Source organism: Musa acuminata, chromosome BXJ3-6 (assembly GCF_036884655.1).
Source record: "Musa acuminata AAA Group cultivar baxijiao chromosome BXJ3-6, Cavendish_Baxijiao_AAA, whole genome shotgun sequence".
Taxonomy (NCBI): Eukaryota; Viridiplantae; Streptophyta; class Magnoliopsida; order Zingiberales; family Musaceae; genus Musa; species Musa acuminata.
The window spans coordinates 17,382,706-17,397,298 of record NC_088354.1 but is presented as its reverse complement, the minus strand read 5'-3'; the positions used below and the strand labels follow the sequence as shown (position 1 = coordinate 17,397,298).

The 14,593-nt window shown below is 38.8% G+C and overlaps 1 protein-coding gene across 1 annotated transcript; it reads left to right on the top strand.

The window, feature by feature from the left end:
- The first annotated feature begins 1,085 nt into the window (after nucleotides 1-1,085).
- Nucleotides 1,086-4,837, top strand: LOC135639522 (protein LAZY 1-like). The gene is made up of 5 exons (XM_065153301.1): nucleotides 1,086-1,123; nucleotides 1,259-1,325; nucleotides 1,457-2,238; nucleotides 4,133-4,391; nucleotides 4,581-4,837. The coding sequence occupies exons 1-5, from the start codon at nucleotides 1,118-1,120 to the stop codon at nucleotides 4,598-4,600; spliced, it is 1,134 nt and encodes a 377-aa protein (XP_065009373.1). The 5' UTR covers nucleotides 1,086-1,117; the 3' UTR covers nucleotides 4,601-4,837.
- The last annotated feature ends 9,756 nt before the right edge of the window (nucleotides 4,838-14,593 follow it).

Genomic DNA, 14,593 nt, shown 5'->3' with positions numbered 1-14,593 from the left:
GTGCCATATCTCTCCCTCTCTCTTCACCGCCCTACCATGGTATTCTGAACACCGTTGAGGTGAAATGTGGTCAGTTACCTCTAACTATATGTTGCAGAAGCATTGCCCAATCATCAAATGAAGTGTCCAAGAAGATGATAAACACCCATGGGAACATACAAACTATTGGCGGGCATGTGAATGCTTTCCAAGCGAAGCATTGGGTTAATATATATCCATGCAAGGGGTGGACATGTTTGGCCTGCCAGTAGCAAACATCCAGGGAATCGCTCTGATGAGAGTGGGAGGCTGTCCACTTGCACTTTAGTTTTGCTGTTAATGAAGCTATGTTCCACCTAGGTGTTGCCCCACTCTCAGGTGAAGAGCTTTTCTTGGCTAATCTTTTGAGTGGCAGGACACTCCGGTTCTGTCCAGCTATTGTAAGTTATGCTTCTTCTTGTCTTCTCTGTTCAACAACTACTATGAAGCAGAGATCTTCCTGTCCTCATGCATTTGCTTCCTACAAGATCTCTTTCCAGCACTGTGAGGTGAACTGGGCTTGGATCCCACTAGAAAATGATCTTGTTCGTCTATCACTTACTCTTCTTATAGCTTCATCTTCTTCTCGAGGTGACTTGCTTGATGGATGACTCCCTCCACTATTCTCTAAAAGATCGGAATCTGCTTGCATAGCTAGCACAGCTGTGGTGTGATGAGAATACCTTCTAATATATACATAACTTTCTCCCGGTTTGAGAAACTGAAGCTCTCAAGCACGAGGAGACACGTCATGTAAGAATAGAATACTTTATCTTGCCTATCATGGCCTTCCTAGGCACGTGCTGCCATGATTCGTATACTCGTGAGAGCTGTAGACTTGCATGCACGTTGGGGCCCATGCATGTAGTCTCCTCTTAGCCTGCATGATGAGAGGGGTTTTGGACATGCGAAACCCTACACAAATCAACTCCTGTTTTTGTTTGCTTCTCTACGTTTTCCTTCACCTACCATCCTTCACAGACCCCACCTTGATGGGTGAGGTGCCTGCCACTCCCTACCATCGCAATCCCACTCCCCTTTCCCTCCTTTTATTCTCCCTCATCATCCGCTTCCTTTCTCCAGGATAGCAAGCAGCAAGATGAAGGTGAGTAGCCCCTTAAACTTCCTCCACTGCGCCCTTCTCTCATGATCAATGTAGATGAAGTTTCTTACTTCTCTCATGATTCTCATAGCATGATCAATGGTCACTAAATTGCACTAGTGAATGCTCCTGTTGCAGCTACTGGGTTGGATGCACCGGAAGTTCCGGCAGAACAGCGGCGATGTGTTCAAGGACTATGGAGGCGGTACGTTTACCATCTTATTATTGTTTGTCTCATTGTGCACTACGTTGCAACTTAACTTGTACTTCCGGTTACACCGTATTCGGACATGTATGCCAATTTGCTTGAGTACGCTTCGTATGCATGCGTCGAAGGTGGCACGTGTAATTGCCTCTCCGGACGTCCCTCATTGGACGAGGATCTCCATGGCGGTCGCCGCCAATACGAACCCTTTAGGGCAAGGAGCCTCCGCCTGGGGGTGGAGGAACTCACTGACGGCGGCAGAGGTGGCGGCGGGGATCCAGCGATAGAGGAGCTGCTCGGGGGGCTCCTCACCATCGGAACACTTGGAATGGGATCGGTGACGATCGAGGAGAAGGCTGGGGAGGAGGAAGAGGAGAACGCAGTGGCGAGCGAGGAGGATGACAAGCCCTTGGCAGTGGCGGTAGAGGAGCTCGTCGTTACTCCGGCAACGCTGGAGGCGATCGCGGAGAAGGAGGAGGAGGCGACGACGGAGACGGACCTGATGGTGGTAGGTACGGAACTGGAGAAGGTTCTGGCGGCCGAGGCGGAGAAGGGTGACGGTCGGATGTCTTCCGCCCGTTCCAGCTATGCCGGGTCGGCGGCGTGCCCACTGCAGGGTTTCCTGTTCGGGTCGCCGATCGAGGTAGCGGAGACTATGGCAACGGGCGCGCGGAAGGAACGACGGGCCTCGCTAGGGGAACTGTTCATGATGAGCCGGATCGTGGAGGAGGGAAGCGGCGGTGGAAAGGCTGAGGAGGGAAAGCTCGCCGGAGACGTCAGCGACGATAGGGAGAGGAAGCCGACGGTTGATATTTGCCTGATGAGGAAGAAGATGACGAAGCGTCGTGGGGGCATGGGATCTGACGGTGGAAGTCCATCAAATGTTTCAACGGTGGAGAAGAAGTTCCAAAAGGTATGGATCACGAGATCACCGTTCATTTTTGCAAATTGAATAGAAAATTATCTTTTTATCTGTGTGCGCGCGCCTCTCCTATCGAGATATAACTCGGAGGCGGAGACGGATCCAACTCCAAATCCGATAATCCAATATGAAGGTAATAATTATAGAGCCTAAGCCTTCTAACTAGCCATGCTTAGAGAACAGTTCCACTCTCGGAAGCATACCTAAAAGAAAGAATTCTTGATGTCTAGGAATTATCGTGCAAGAAAATGATTGGACGAATTTCCAGCTCATTTTGAACTTTATTTTATTGGTGCTTCCATATAAATGCCCTGATTTTTCATATCCTAAAATGCAACTTTGGTCGTTGGATCGGTTTAGTTATAATATTTTTGAATAGGATTATAGTATTTTTTATACATCTAAAAAATATCATAATAAAATAATAACTCAAAATAATATAAATTAGTTTATCATTCTTTATGAGATTTCAAATAAGTATTCTTATTGGTTTGGAAAAATAAAACTTGAGTGCAATGTTTTTGAAAACGCTTACAATTTTTATCACCTGTACAAAAGACTATAGACTTATACAAAATAACACAGTTAGATGAACAAATTAGTTCATTAAATATATGACTTAAAATGTTCTTATTGAATCGGGAATATCTCGAAAAAGAACTTATTTTTATATGAATTAGAGTGTTTGTGAAAAAGATTTTAAGGTTTTTGATATCCCCACAACAACCACCACCATATGACTGTACAAAAAAAATATTATATCAAGATCGATGACTGATTCATTGTAAAGAATAAAAATCTTTTTGGTCGATCAGAGTCATTTTAGAGATAAAACTACTGTAAAGACACTGATAGAGAGAGAAAAAAAACCCAAAAATAAGGAGCCTTTTCCGATAATTCGCCTAAAACTATTTATAAGGTTCTTCAAAAAAACATATACACGTAAAAATACATTTACACTGAAAAATATCATTAGTAATGTAGATCAAATGTGTATGGCATAGGATAATAACTCAAATTCAATGATTCCTGAATCTAAGGCTTGAATAAAGCGTTTGAATACACAATTATCTTACACCAAATCGCTATAAAGAAACACTATCTTGAGTGGCGATTCAAAATAAATCGTTTTGGTTGATTTATTTGCTTATACCAAATAATTAACGTTGTTTGATTAAGTCTGACGTTTCTGACCTGATTTTGTCATCAACAACAATATCTAGGATTGGTGGGAAAACAAAAAGGGAAGAGATGATAACATTGGAATGCATGGTTGGTTTATCATAATACTACGAGTTTATTGCTTTCAGTTTCATTAATATTTTCTCATTAGACAACTTCATGTCTTCATTTACATCGTTCTTTAATTATTTGCTTGTTAAAATTAGTGATATATATATATATATATAATGTGTGTAAATCAAGTATTTTGCATTCATCCTGAGGGACGCTAAGTAATCACCTTTTCTTTGTTCCCGATAGACAGATCCGTCCTTGATAATGATGCAATTGGAGTGATCAAAATAGTGTATTTACTATTCCTCTTGCACTGCTATTTTGTAAAACGCAATGGCATTCATTAATAGTGCATTACAAGTAACATGTCCTTGTCGCCCGCGGCAACAAAGTGGAGAGGTCTTTAGATATGATAGAGTCATGTGATAAGCAGCTTCCCCACCGGCCCATGCCGTCTCTTTTTATCTTTGACGTATGTCTGCAAACTAGTTAAGCCAACTTGGTTACTAGGGCATCTCCATACGATACGTGAACACCACCTGTGGGTCCCCACTGTATGATCGTTTTTGATTCGTCAAAATGTGAGCCCGTAGACACAGTGTGTCAAGAATTGACAATGTAATGACATGGGTTTGCTTCCATGTTGCAGATCCTTCAGATCTTTCACAGAAAAGTTCACCCCGAGAGCAGCCTCATGGCCAAGAAAGCTTCCAAGACAGGCAAGTTTGAGAAGAACGACTACGTTTCTCTTGCCGGGGGCATTGATCCCACTGGCACCGGTGGCCGCAGGATGACCACCGTGAAAGGAGCATGCAGAAAAGAGAGCATTCCAAACCCTCCGTCCTATGCTTTGGGAGGTAGTGACTCCAATAGCGGCCGGGAGCACTGGATCAAGACAGATGCCGACTGTAAGTAACCCATCAGAGAACATTCTCATCCAATCCGCTAACTATATCACCTTTAAACTCCTGTACAGAACAAACTTTGCTTCTTGGAAGACGAGTTGTATGTCTGTTTGAGAAACCTGAGAAGTAACAGATACTATTCTTCTTGGTTCTACTACTGATACGTGTAAATCTTTTGTTCTGCACTTACAGATCTGGTGCTGGAGCTGTAGAAGGACTCTTCTGTAAGTTCTTCATCGGTCCATAAAAGTGAAGCTCAGAGAGTCTTTGTCGATTCAATCTATAAAGAGTTGCTTTGGGAAGTCTTATCAAAGAATAACTTATAATGATGTGGTGTCTTCTTATGAGACCAATAAATACTGAAGCAGTAGCCTATGTGAAAGATGTATATGCTTGTGAATGCTCCTATTCTGGTAGACATGGCATCTATATATAGCTCCTTATTTGTACTGTGTGTCCGTGTGAATATATACTACTACTAAGTTCCATATAAGAATGATTCTCATGCTTGACAGCAATCTTTCCTTCCATTGTCAGCTTCTCTTCTGACTGTGACTCCACTCAGCACAGCATGCATGCATGTCTCTAGCGCATGACCTCATATGAGAAAGAATTTTTTAATTAGATTATCTAATACTAAGCCAACAGTACTGTCAGTGCTAACTTTTTTCTCTTTATAATCTGATTTTGACATGAAGGATCCACGTATTTCTGAATGATACATTTATTAGCTATTAAGTTTTACAATATTTTCTCTTTCTAATGAATTAGGTATTAGGATATACAAGATTTTTTCAGGATCTCAACTCACATAATCACATGAGATTATAAATGTCTTGTAATTTAATAGTTTGTTCTTATGATACTAATTTGAGAATGAAGGCTTGGCGGTATTTATGTACTTTAGTGGAACAATATATTATGTTTCCTCTTTTATAGGATGATGCAAATCAGATTTGAAATCAATGAGATAAGAACTTCAATGATTAATTTTTTTTTAATGCTTTGTAGGCTGACAATCACTTTGTGATCATTGAAGAAAACCTTAATTATTAGGACAATGTAGGAAGTTACTGAAGCAGATGATATAGTTGAGTATCTATTAAAGAGTACTTTCACTGACTTCTATCGATTGTAAGAGTAAAGCACTCATACTAATAGTTCAATGTAAGAACCTTGAGATGTAAGAACACTTTTAGAACCTTGAGATTATATAAGATAGAGTTAAACTAATTAAAGAATAAAAGACCGATTCAAGTTAGGATAAATTTTGATAAAAGCTTATAGTTAGTATTAGTGATTTAAAAAATACTAGGCGCTACACTCTAAAAGCACTCGAGGTGCTAGGTGCTCACCCAAGCGACGAGATGTTAAAATATAAAAATATATAATATAATTAATAAATATAATTATTTAAATAAAAATATAATATTAAATTAAAAAAAATTAAAGTACAAAGTCATAATGTCACATTAACAAAAAAGGCTCAAAATTCAAAACAAGAAAATTTTACATCAAAGTCATTCATCATAATCAATATTATCGTCATTTTCAAACAAATTATCTTCAATTGAATTCGTCATTTTCAAACAAATCATCTTCATTGAAATCATCTTAATGTTGTTGTACTCATTTTTATCTTTGTCATCTGTTTTGTATATGTTTATAGTACTCTAACACTTAAAGCTCTTGCCACATCTCCCCATGTCAATCTATCATCTTCGAATACAAGCTCAACTTCGACATCTTACAAGTTGACATCTATTTCTCTCACTAACTATGTCACATCCTAGATTTTTTTTTTCAAGATCACATCTTTCCATACATTCAGAGCCAAGTAGATAAATATCACTTTATTCATAATTTATAAATATTTATTATAATTTATTTATTTATCAAATCATAAGTTGAAAAGTAAACATAGTGATGTTAACTTGATGAATCATTAAATTGGCTTTACCTAATGGTAGAGGAAGATTCGCTCTCCACTGAAATCTGATTTAGTGCTAATGGGAGGTTGCTCTGAAAATAAAAAAACAAAGAAAATTCAACAACGCTGTGTAGGAATCCCAAAAGGTAACTCAAAATGAATACATGATCAAAAATCAATCATCACATTGGTGTATATCAAATACTTGAAGGAGCACTCCCCCAACAGCGGATGGAGAGGTTTTATCCTATGGGATGAGTTTATGTTCTCCTAACTACAGATGGAGGCAAACTCATTTCGTACTCCCAATAGTCGATGGAGTGATATCCTTCACTCGCCAAAATAAGAACACGTTTTTCTCAACAACGGATGGAGGAACCATCTAGTTGTCACGTTTGATGGCTCACTAATCTCCAAAGGGAATCGCCCTACCTACCCTTGGCAAGGTAATAACATTATCTCATATTGGTCATGTCTATGTTGGGATGAAATAACACATTAAAAACATCTCTTTTAGACATCATTAATGACAAATACAACCAATTAACCCTCAATTGACTTGAATCTTAGTTCAATCGATTACATTAAACTCGATTTAATTAGAACCTAGTTGAACCGATCTCTAATCTTCATTTAATTGGTCTGAAACCACCCTAGACTAGTATAATTTAGACTAGATTAGGTTCAAATTAGATAAAAGTGACTTAAATAAGTCAATCAATTCGAAATTAATGTAACTACTTTCTCTCCTTAATAGGATATAACTCTTCATTCCTTTTACTGTTGGGCTTGACTAAGTAAGTAACGAAGGAGATAAATTCCTACTCTTAAATAGGAGAATGTGAGCCTCCATTAAAGAAAAATTTTCTTAATTTTTGTATTTATTTGATATAAATTATTTTTATTTAATATACCAATAAATATGATATTACTCTATTTGGAATGCTTAATAGTCATTTCCTAATTCACAATGGCAAACAAAGAAATAAGATTAAGAAAATAAAAGTTGATTCCTAAATTAAATATTTGATTTGATTACATTTCTCCCATTCTAAAGGAAATTTGGTTCCCAAATTTAGCTTACCTTAATAGAATAAATGATGATACTACTCTTGTATATCTTCTTCTCTCTCTCACGTTGCCTCTTGGCCTGAATGGTATTGCCAACAAATCTTTACCAAATATATAATTTTATTTCTTAGAACATGTTCTGTCCTTTCCAAGATCTGGGTTGGTTGTTCTACAAAAGTGATATCATCTTTTAGTTGTAGAGGTTAGTAAGATATGACATGTGATGGATCCTTGATATATCTTTGAAGCATAAACACGTGGAATACATTATGAATGCTAGCCAAAATTAGGGGCAATGCCAATCTGTACACCACAGGCCTGACCTTTTGTAAGATCTCAAATGGGCTAATGAATCTAAGAGGCTAACTTCCCCTTTTGACCAAATCTCATGTCTCCCTTGGTTGGTAACACTTTCAAGAAAATGCACTCACTAACTTTGAACTTTAGATCTCTTCGCCTTCGACCTACATAATTTTTCCAGTGACATTGAGTTGTTAATAATCTTTGACGTATAATTCAAATATTATCAACATCTTTTTGAATTAATTGAGGTCTCAAAAGCTTTCGTTCTCCTACCTTACATAGTATATAGATGATCTGCACTTTCTTCCATAAAGAGCTTCAAATAGGGCCATCTGTATACTAGAGTGGTAACTATTATTGTAAGAAAATTCAATTAGTTGCAAGTGAATATTCCAACTTCCACCAAAGTCCAAAGCATATGCTCTTAAGAAGTCTTCAAGAGTTTGTGTTATCCTTTTAGATTGGTCATCGATTTGGGGGTGAAAAGTTATACTAAACTTTATTTGTGCCTAAAGATTTTTGTAGACTTCCCCAAAACTTAGACTTAAAGATGAACATTGGATCTCATCTGAGATAATGTTAATTAGCACCCCACGATATTGAATAATCTCCTTAATATATAAGCTTGCTAGTTTATCCAATGAATACTTCTTGTTAACATGGAGGAAGTGAGTAGATTTAGTAAGTCTGTTTACTAGTACTCAAATTCCGTCATAACCTTTTGTAGTCTTGGGTAATCTTGTCACAAAATCCATAGTAACTTACTCCCACTTCCATTCAGGAATCGAAATCCTTTGTAATTTTCCTTAGTGTCTAGGGTACTTTTGCCTTCACTTGCTAGCATATCAGACATTTAGAAACAAACTCTACTATATCTCTCTTTATACCATGCCACTAGTAGTTTTGGCGTAAATCCCGATGCATCTTGGTAGTCCCAAGATGGATATTAAATTTTGATCTATGTGCTTCCTCCAATAATTGCATCTTTATTGGATGGCTTTTGGGAATACAAAGTCGGTTGTGGAATATAATAAAACCATTTCGGCTTAGAGGAATTTAGGTCTAGATCCTTGAACTATCTCCTTAACTATCATATAAAGATATGCATCTTCCTTCTAACCCTATTTAACCTTTTCTACCAAATATGAATATGCCATCAGACATATAAGAAAACCTTTATTTGTCTCCGATAAAAGTTTAAGTTTTAAGTCTGTCAACTCTATTATCATAGAATTCCTTTGAATATTCATATAGGTTACAAGACTAGAAGTATTTCTACTTAAGATACCAGCAACTACATTAGCCTTCCTAGGATGGTAGTTGATATTAAAATCATAATCCTTTAGAAAGTCCAACTATCTTCTTTGTCTCATATTTAAATCTTTCTATGTGAAAATGTATTTGAAACTCTTATGATATGTGAATATTTCAAAAGTTTGTCTATAGAGATAATGCCTCCAAATTTTCATAGCAAAAATGATAGCTACTAGTTCTAAGTTATGAGTAGGATAGTTCTTCTCATGATGCTTTAATTGTCTAGACACATAAGCAACTACCTTCTCATTTTGTATTAGAACACAACCAAGCCCTTGTAATGAGGCATCACTATATACTATAAAACTTTCTCCCCCCGAAGGAAGCACCAAGATAGGAGCACTAGTTAATTTCTTCTTTAATTCTTGAAAACTTTGTTGACATTTATCATCCCACATGAACTTTATATTCTTCTATGTCAACCTGGACAAGGGTGCTGCTATTTTTAAAAAGCCTTATATAAATCTTCTATATTATTCAGCTAAACCCAAGAAGCTTCTAATCTCCGAAACATTAGAAGGCTACTTCCATTTGATCACAGCTTCAATCTTGTGAGGGTTAATAGATATACTAGCACTCGAAACTAGAAACATAACTTCATTGAGCTAGAAATTAGAAACATAACTTCATTGAGCTATAAATTGTACTTGTTTAATTTGGCATATAGTTTCTCTTGTCTTAGGACTTCCAAAACTGTTTTAAGATAGTGTTCATGTTCTGCCCTATTTTTTGAGTAGGTCAAAATACCCCTCAATTAATACAATTACAAATTTATCAAGATAAGAGTGGAACATTCTATTCGTGAGATCCATGAAGGCAACCAGTGCATTTGTGAGTAATCTTGTGAGAATTCCCTTCCTCTAGCTCTAAGTGTTGATTTCAGTTTAAGAGAGGGGTGAGTGGGTTGTAAAGGTTATCTCATAAACTTGTGAAAAGGAGAAAAGAGTTGTAAGAGGGTAGTTGGTCTTTGCCCATTGAAGGAAGACTGTTAGTGGATGCTGGTGGTCTCAACGAAGGAGGAATCGGGAGTGGACGTAGGTCATGACGACCGAACCACTATAAAACTCGATTTGCATTTTTGTTTTGCTTTTCATTATCATTCTCATATTGTAAACTGATTTACTTGCTTACTACTTTCACTATGCTTACAAACGCGCTTTCAAGTTAAATGATTTTCGATATTGGTTTTCATCAAACGTAATTTTTTCAAATCGATGTGTTTTTTCACAAGCACTAATTCAACCCCCTCTCTTAGTATCGATTTCGGTCCTAACATTCTTGACCTCCCTCTCTAGGTCCTAGCTGTTGCTATCCAACTGTTTGGGATGGAGCTCAATGTTGATGTTGCTTTGGAGGGTAATCCTTCGACTTGTGCCCCAATTATTGATAATAAAAGCATACGTGTTATCCCATGGGGCATGAGGTGGAAACATGATCTGTCTTCCCACATAAATAACATCTTATAATGACTTGATTACTAGGAGCTCTTGTTGTACATCCTTAAACTGCTCCCAAGTCACCATATTACCTCCAGCCTCTAACATCCTCCCTTTTAAAGTCCACCAAGTGTCTGCCTTCCCTTCCAAAATGAAAAAAAGTGAAAGGCACCTTCTGATTTTTCCTACATTCGATAGCTTTAAATGTCTTCTCCACTTGATGAATCCAATGTTCAATAAAGATTAGATCTGGTTTGCCCTAAAAAACTAGTGGTCCCAATCTCTTAAAGTGATCCAAGGTATTATTTCCATCCCGCGAAACTCGATCTCATTCCTCCTAATGCTCAAAGTATCCTCTAATAGCATTAAGGACTCTGTGTACGTCATTTGGAGCATTGACGGGTGCTAGGGCATGAGGTGCACTATGCAATGTTGGAGAAGCTGGCACATAATCAGTGACAAGTGTACGTAAGGACTAGGTTTGCTTTATGATGCTTGAAACTTTCAAGTTATTGTTTGCTCGAACATCTCTCTGAGTGCGTAGACTAATTGCATTGTGACCATGAGCATCTCGAGTGACAGGACTGCTATTCTTTGGAATTGGCTCCATTACTCCTATAATAGGTTAAAGACAATCATTGGTCAAAGTTAATCAAAGGACTTAAACACCTATAAGTCCTAGACTATGCTTTGATACAATAAAAAGCTATCACATCCTGGATTTTTTTTTTCAGGATCATATTTTTCAACACATTCAGAGCAAGTAGATAAACATCACTTTATTCATAATTTATAATATTTATTATAATTTATTTATTCATTAAATCATAAGTCGAAAAGTAAACATAGTGATGTTAACTCAATGAATCATTTAAGTAGCTCTACCTAGTCACTGAAATCTGATTTAGTGCTAGTGGGAGGCTGCTTTGAAAATCAAAAATAAAAAAAATTCAGCAACGCTAACTAGGAACCCCAAAAGTTATCTCAAAATGAATACATGATAAAAAATCAATCATCCCATTTGTGTATATCAAATACCCAAAAATGTACTGCCCCAACAGTAGATGGAGAGGCTTTCTCTTATGGGATGAGTTTATTTTCTCCCAATAACGGATGGAGGCAAACTCATATTGCACTCCCAACAGCGAATGGAGTGGTGTCCCTCACCCGCCAAAGTGGAAACACGTTTCTCCCAACAACGGATGTAGGAACTATCCAACCGCCATATTTGATGGCCCGCTAATCTCCAAAGGGAATTGCCCTGCCCACCCTCAACAGGGTAATTATTAAATCTCAGATTTTGATGATGAAATCAATTGATAAATTATTTGATCTAATTTATATGTTAAGAAAAATGTTCAGGATTAACTATGATAGCGATCAAGGCATAAAGCAAAACGAAGTGCCGGAGTCAAGATTAAGAATTCATTGGGAGTTTGAGAGTTCGTCGGGAGTCTGGAGGTTCATCGAAGGTGCCGCTGAAATTGGCTGAGAAGTCCAGAACTTGTCAAAGAAGCTCATCGAAACTCGCCAAGAAGATCATTGTGAAGTTTGTCAGAAGATCATTGGAAGAAACTTAAACTTACCAGACTTGTTTTGTTTAGTGTATGCCTTAAAAATCAAAGTTAGCATATAATTATAGTTAAGTTTAGGAGATAATCCTATTAAACCTATTAAGAGCCAACTGGGCCTGTAATTGGATTGGTTTGGGTCAGATTCAAGGCCCAAAGAGGTTGCTGAACCCTGTCTGGTGGTGGCACCGCCAAACTAGGGTGATGGAACCACCTAGGGCTTAGTTTCCAGGAAGCCTGGGCGGTGGTATCGTCGATAGTTAATGCTATCAAGCGGTGGTATTACCCTGTCAGGCGATGGTACTGCTAGAGCTCGAGACTTTGTCAAGCGGTAGTACTACCAAACTAAGTGGTGGTATCGCCCAGTATCAATCTGCAAGCGGTGATACCGCCCAATGGCGATGGTACCGCTAGTATCCCGAAAATCGAGGATGTGACACTTTTTGTTTCCAATTCTTAAGCCAATTAAGAGCTATAAATATCCCTTACTTCTCAGTTGGTAAAGCATGGAGAAGTGATAAGAGCTAAACCGATTCTATAGTGAAATAGCTTGAAAAAATTGAGAGTTCACCTCCATCGTTTCTAAGTGTGAAAGTTTGTAAAAGGAGAGTGAGCCACTTGTGAAAGTTTTGTAAAGGGTAATTGTTCTTTGCCATTCAAGAAAGATCAATAGTGGAAATCGATGACCTCATTAGAGGAGGTGTCGGTAGTGGATGTTAGTCGAACGACTAAACTACTACTTTACTTTTGCTGCATTCTACTTTACTTCATTACAAACTGTCCAATCCCCTCCTCTCTACTCACTTATAAACTTATTTGAGTCAAATTATTTTCAAAATGATTTTCATCGAACTAAAAGTTTTATTGTACAAAGTTTTCGAAAATTATTTAAATTTGTTATTTTTATCCACTACACTAATTCACCCCCCCACCCCCGCTCTTAGTGTCGTTCTTGATCCTAGCAATTGGTACCAGAGCGAGGTCACTCTTATTTTGGTTTGAAACCTAAGAGAGATGACATTTGCCGGCAACCAAGAGGGTCACTCAATCACACGTTTGTTAGGACTCTAGCTAGGAGAGTCCTAATTGAGAGGTGCGTTCATGTTAACCTACCTAGCTGACCCCTATTAAATAGGTGAATAGGCTAGCTAGGGTTAGGAGGTTATTTCTTAGAGGAGTATTAGGAGTTGTAAAGGAATATGAGTTTTGAGTAGGAGTCCTATTAGGAGTAGGAGTTTTAATAGGTTAAATATGTGAATAGGCTAAATAGGTGAGTCTTGAGTAGGAGTCCTATTAAGAGTTGTTCTTAGAGAAGCATTAGGAGTTGTAAAGGAATAGGAGTTTTGAGTAGGAGTCCTATTAGGAGTTAGAGTTTAAAAGTCCTATAAATAGCCATGTATTCATCCTATTTTAATAAGCAATAGATGAATCTTTTCTACAGCCTTTGAGCAGCAATTTGGAGGAAGAAACCCCTATAGAGTTCCAGGAAGACCGATCCCCTAAAGAGATCAACCCCAAGCTTAGAATCTACTGTTAAATCTCGGATTTTGATGATGATGTCAATTGTCATTTGTTATCTAATCCATATGTTGAGATAAGTGTGCAGGATTAACTATGATGAAAGTAAGACATGCAGCAGGAGTTGCGCCGGAGTCAAGACTATGATCACGTTGGGAGTTTGAGAGCTCGATAGAAGTCCGGACGGTCGTCAGAGGTTCTACGGGAACAAATCCGAGAAGTCCAGGAGCTTGCTAAAAGAAGCTTGTTGGAACTTGCCAAGTGGATTGTAGCAAGTCCAAGAGTTTGCCGGAAGTCCGTCGGAGCATCGCCGGAGATTCGTCGGATGTTCGCTGGAAGCTCGCCGGAAGAAGCGATTGATGCACCGGAAGCAAGCTATAGTAAATGTCTTAAGAAATTCGTAGTTAGCACGATGATTAAGTTAGAAATGGGAGGTGATCCCATTAACTTAATCTTGGGGCAATTGGGCCCTTGACAAACCCAAATTGGGCCGAATGGATCAACCCATTCGGACCCAGATTTCTTGCCCAGAGGTGGCACCGCCTGGGTCGGCGGTGGCACCGCCCAAGGCTCAGTCTCCGAGCTCTGGCTGGGTGGTGCAACCGCTTCTGATAGAAGTGCAACCGCCTGAGCTCGGTCTGAGCTCTGGCTGGGCGGTGCAACCGCCCCAGTCAGGCGGTGGCACCGCTTGAGCTCGGTCTTCGAGCTCTGGCTGGGCGGTGCAACCGCCCCAGTCAGGCGGTGGCACCGCTTGAGCTCAGTCTTCGAGCTCTGGCAGGAGGTGCAACCACCCCTGACAGGAGGTGGCAACGCCCAGAGGCTCAGTCTTCGAGCTCTGCTAGGCAGTGCAATCGCCCCAGTCAAGCGATGCAACCGCTAGACCTCGGAATTCCAGGAATTGACAGTTTTGAGCTCGTAATTCAAATTGGGTTGGAGCCTATAAATACCCCACCCTTTTAGCAATGAAAGGGCAAACAAAAACACCGAAATCCTGATCTTATTATGTGATTTTTAGAGCTCAAAAGTGTTGTAAAGTCTAGAAGTTCTCCTCCCTCTTTTCTT